At 34.2% G+C, this 3,808-nt stretch overlaps 1 protein-coding gene across 1 annotated transcript in view; it reads left to right on the plus strand.

The window, feature by feature from the left end:
- The first annotated feature begins 1,560 nt into the window (after positions 1 to 1,560).
- LOC101298911 (GDSL esterase/lipase At5g03610-like) overlaps positions 1,561 to 3,808 on the plus strand; it is a 6,724-nt gene continuing 4,476 nt past the window's right edge. Inside the window, exons 1-2 of the mRNA XM_004302957.1 lie at positions 1,561 to 1,945; positions 2,711 to 2,982. Of these exons, the coding sequence (XP_004303005.1) occupies positions 1,648 to 1,945; positions 2,711 to 2,982 (570 nt within the window). The 5' untranslated portion in view covers positions 1,561 to 1,647. The remainder of the gene's footprint in view (positions 1,946 to 2,710; positions 2,983 to 3,808) is intronic.

Consider the following 3,808-nt stretch of genomic DNA (forward strand, 5'->3'; position numbering starts at 1 on the left):
GATTTAATCTTGTTCGACATCTTAACGATCACCAAATTGGCTGAAAATTTGCATAATTGATCTATATATAAGGACCAACAAACTGAACGGTAGAGATTCAAAAATATAATCGAAAAGTTGGTGTAATCTCTCATCCCTCATATATGTCAAAAAAATGGATCCCTCATTGGAAGGGCCATGTATATATATATATTCATGGTGAGATCATATATATGATTCTAGTTGGATATATATGGTTAACAACGAGATTCTTTTAAATTTAAATTCATAATATTGACTTGAGTGGAGGCAAAGATATTACTAAGTGTGATTATATTCCTCACTTAGTGGGTGTTGTACGTAACAACGTATCTTGAGGCTTGAGCAAATTAAGCTCAACGTCGTAAACATTGACCTTGGGCTTTGTTAACATGCATGATGAGAGAACTCTTACGTTTGTTAGTGGTGCTGTCCGGTTTTACACCAGTACCGTACGTACACCAATAAAGGCGCTAAGAAAGATAGTAATCATTATATAATTATGCATGTAATTTCTGACTTGAGTCTCAAGTGATATTCAACTCAAATTAGCCAGTAGTTTTCACGTTCTAATATATAACAATTAATAAATGACCTTAATTGGTTTCTGTTGAAATTGATCGAACTTAGAATTGTCAACGTTTGTTTTTGCTCGTCTCACACTACAAATCATAACTCAATTTTTCATGTTAAATAATGACTCTCATTAGTTCATTGGATCTATAATCCAATGAATAAGGAATTGCTCCTACCAAAATAAGATCAACCACCATGCCTCCTACCAAAATAAGATCGATCTTATTAAAATGACTTAAGAATAAGGAATTGCTCATCTTGACTTAGTGGTGTATCAAGTGACTTCTATCTCTGATACTATAAGTGCGTAATTGGTTGATGTGGAATATAATTTTGCTCTAGAATGCATCGAATTTCTTTGTTTACAAGTCGCTTATTAAACATCGTAATGATGAGAAAGCCTTAAAGATCAATTTTTTTTAGGAGGCGCTATAGATCGTTTGAACTATTTGGGGAGTCTAATTCGGTATTTATGATACGCTAAATAACCAAATTATATTATTTCTACATTCCAGACCCCATTGTAAGTAAAACCCAAATTAGTTAAAGAAGCAGATAATTTGCACGTCTTCTTATTACTCTAAAAGGTTACTAACTTGTTAAACTATTGTCATGTTTTCTTGTTTTCAATTGAGAATTCATAAACAGAAAATTGAAGTTATACTTTTGAGCTGTTACATTATCATGAACATTGTTAGTCTTTTTATATAAATTTTTTGTTTTCTACTTTTCCCATTAGTGTGGTTTAGCGACAAATTGACGATAACAATTAACTAACGTGTGATGGTTCTTGTACATGATCAATCCAAGTGCCACATCATGCGGTTGAGTCGGTTGACCAGGCTAGGTCACACATTATACTGTGAAATAGAACCATACTACTCAAGCACTCATGCATTGTTTAGTACCTCGTATTCTTTGGCCCCTATATAACAGCCTTCAGAATCTCACTTATTCTTCCTCGCATATCTTTCACTAAATAAGTACACACATCTCCATCTCCGTCCCTCCCCATCTTTGTCCCAGCAAAGCTTCCTTTTTCTCTCCGAGAGCATGGAGTTGGCTCAGACCCTCTTCCTCCCTCTCCTTCTATGTCTTCTCTTTCTTCTAACACAACAAAGTGCGTCACTGGTTTCAGCTGGCCACCACCACCACCACCACCACCATCCAACACATAGACACTTGTTCGATTGGCGTCCAACCAAACTGTTTGTATTCGGAGACTCGTACTCCGACACCGGCAACAACATAAAGTCAGTGACTAAATCCTGGAAATACCCTTACGGAATCACCTTCCCGGGAAGACCCACCGGCCGTTTTTCCGATGGCCGCGTCCTCACTGACTACCTTGGTAACAACTCTCTCTCTCTCTCTCCAATGATCAGCCTTCTTTTCCTTTTTTTTTTCTTTACCTTTTCTTTTTTGTACAAAGTATGAAAGCAATGTGTTTTTCTTTTGTGGTTTCTTGCTTTAGTGTTCTTTTGTGTATGGTAGTTTATATTTGTCGTGGGTGGTGGTGGTGGTGGTGGTGGGTTCAGATAATAGCATCACTTTGGGTGGTTCTACCTCTTTTACCTGTAAAAATTGTATTATTGTGCAAACCTTTTGCCTTTAATCAAACTATCATGTCAGACCAGATCATCATCTCTATTCCATTCTTTTCTTTCTTTCGTTAGCTAGCTAGAGCTTTAGACATTTTTCTGCATCGCCATTATCAAATGTTAATCATTTCTGTGGAGTCCTTGACTCCTTTGCTGGACATCTTTTTCGTCAAATATGTTTTTTTTTCTTGGCATTTGGTGAGAAACTGTGCTAATTAATTTCTATATCTCGTTCTAAATTTATCGAATATTCTGAGAAAATTAATTGAGCTTTCCCTTCTGGTGAGAAACTTGTTTCTTTCTCAGTACTGATCCATCAATGTGATTTCCAACTCTTATGAACTTCATGACTCGATCATGCACGCAATTTCGGCATCAATATTAAGAAACCACATTCCTCTAATGACCCAGAAGCCTTTGTAACCGGAAATGGAAGTTAATTAATATTAAAGCTTTAGATAATGATTGATTAGTTTGTGACATTTTATTTTTATTTTTGAAATGCGCATCTGCAGCTAAGTTTGTAGGGGTGAGGTCTCCAATACCATACAAATTTAGAAATGTCGGAGTCAAACATTTGAAATACGGAATGAATTTCGCATATGGAGGCACTGGTGTGTTCAATACTTTGGTTGCGGCACCAAACATGACCACCCAAATCGATTTTTTTCAGCAATTCATCAAAGATTCTGTGTTCAATGCCCAAGATCTACACTCCTCCGTGGCATTGATCACTCTTGCAGGCAATGACTACGCATACTATCTGGCCCTGAATAATTCTTCTGAGGTTAGTTCGTACATACATCCATTACTACTATATATGTCATATAACAAAACTTCGAATTCGAAAAATATTAAAAGCTTTATCCATTTTCACTCTGATATAAGTAACTAACACAGAAAATTGAGGAAAAAGTTAAAGATTGCGTCAGTTACATTCTAAAATTAACTAAGGTAAATTTAGGCATCACTTTCTAAATAAAAGAACAATACGGGTGTCTCACTTGTTTTACTATTTCTACAAAAAGATCACCTTCCATAATTCTTCCGTCTACGTAATTGGTGGAATCCTATATTGATTGTTTCCTTTTCCAATTTCTAATGTACGAATCTAAATGAAAACTAACTCTCCAAATTAGAAGGGCCAAATTTATAAGAGTGCGGCTATTAGGACCTCCAAATTTGCTCAATATACCTCTCATTCTCTCTACACCTCATTTTTACTTTTCAATATAAGCATTTTCTCATTAGACCTCATTTCAAATTCTTAACATAACCTTAGTTATTTATTAACATATATTTCAATTAATTATTTACTTTACCTCTTATTCACTCAATAGACCTCTCATTCTTGTTTTTTTTTTTACCTTTTTGTTTTTGAACATCCATTGTCCCAACCTTCATTTTTTATTATTTTTTTCATGCAAGAAAATGTTTTATTATAAACTATTCTATATATCTTTTTAACTTTTGTTTTTCTCTTTTGTACGTGCACATGTTATTTTATTTTATTTTTTTATTTTGAATAATTTGATCTCTATTTTACACCTCATAATAAATTATTTTAATAAATCTATATTTTCTATAATCAATAGGTATATATATATATATAT

Source organism: Fragaria vesca, linkage group LG6 (assembly GCF_000184155.1).
Source record: "Fragaria vesca subsp. vesca linkage group LG6, FraVesHawaii_1.0, whole genome shotgun sequence".
Classification (NCBI taxonomy): domain Eukaryota; kingdom Viridiplantae; phylum Streptophyta; class Magnoliopsida; order Rosales; family Rosaceae; genus Fragaria; species Fragaria vesca.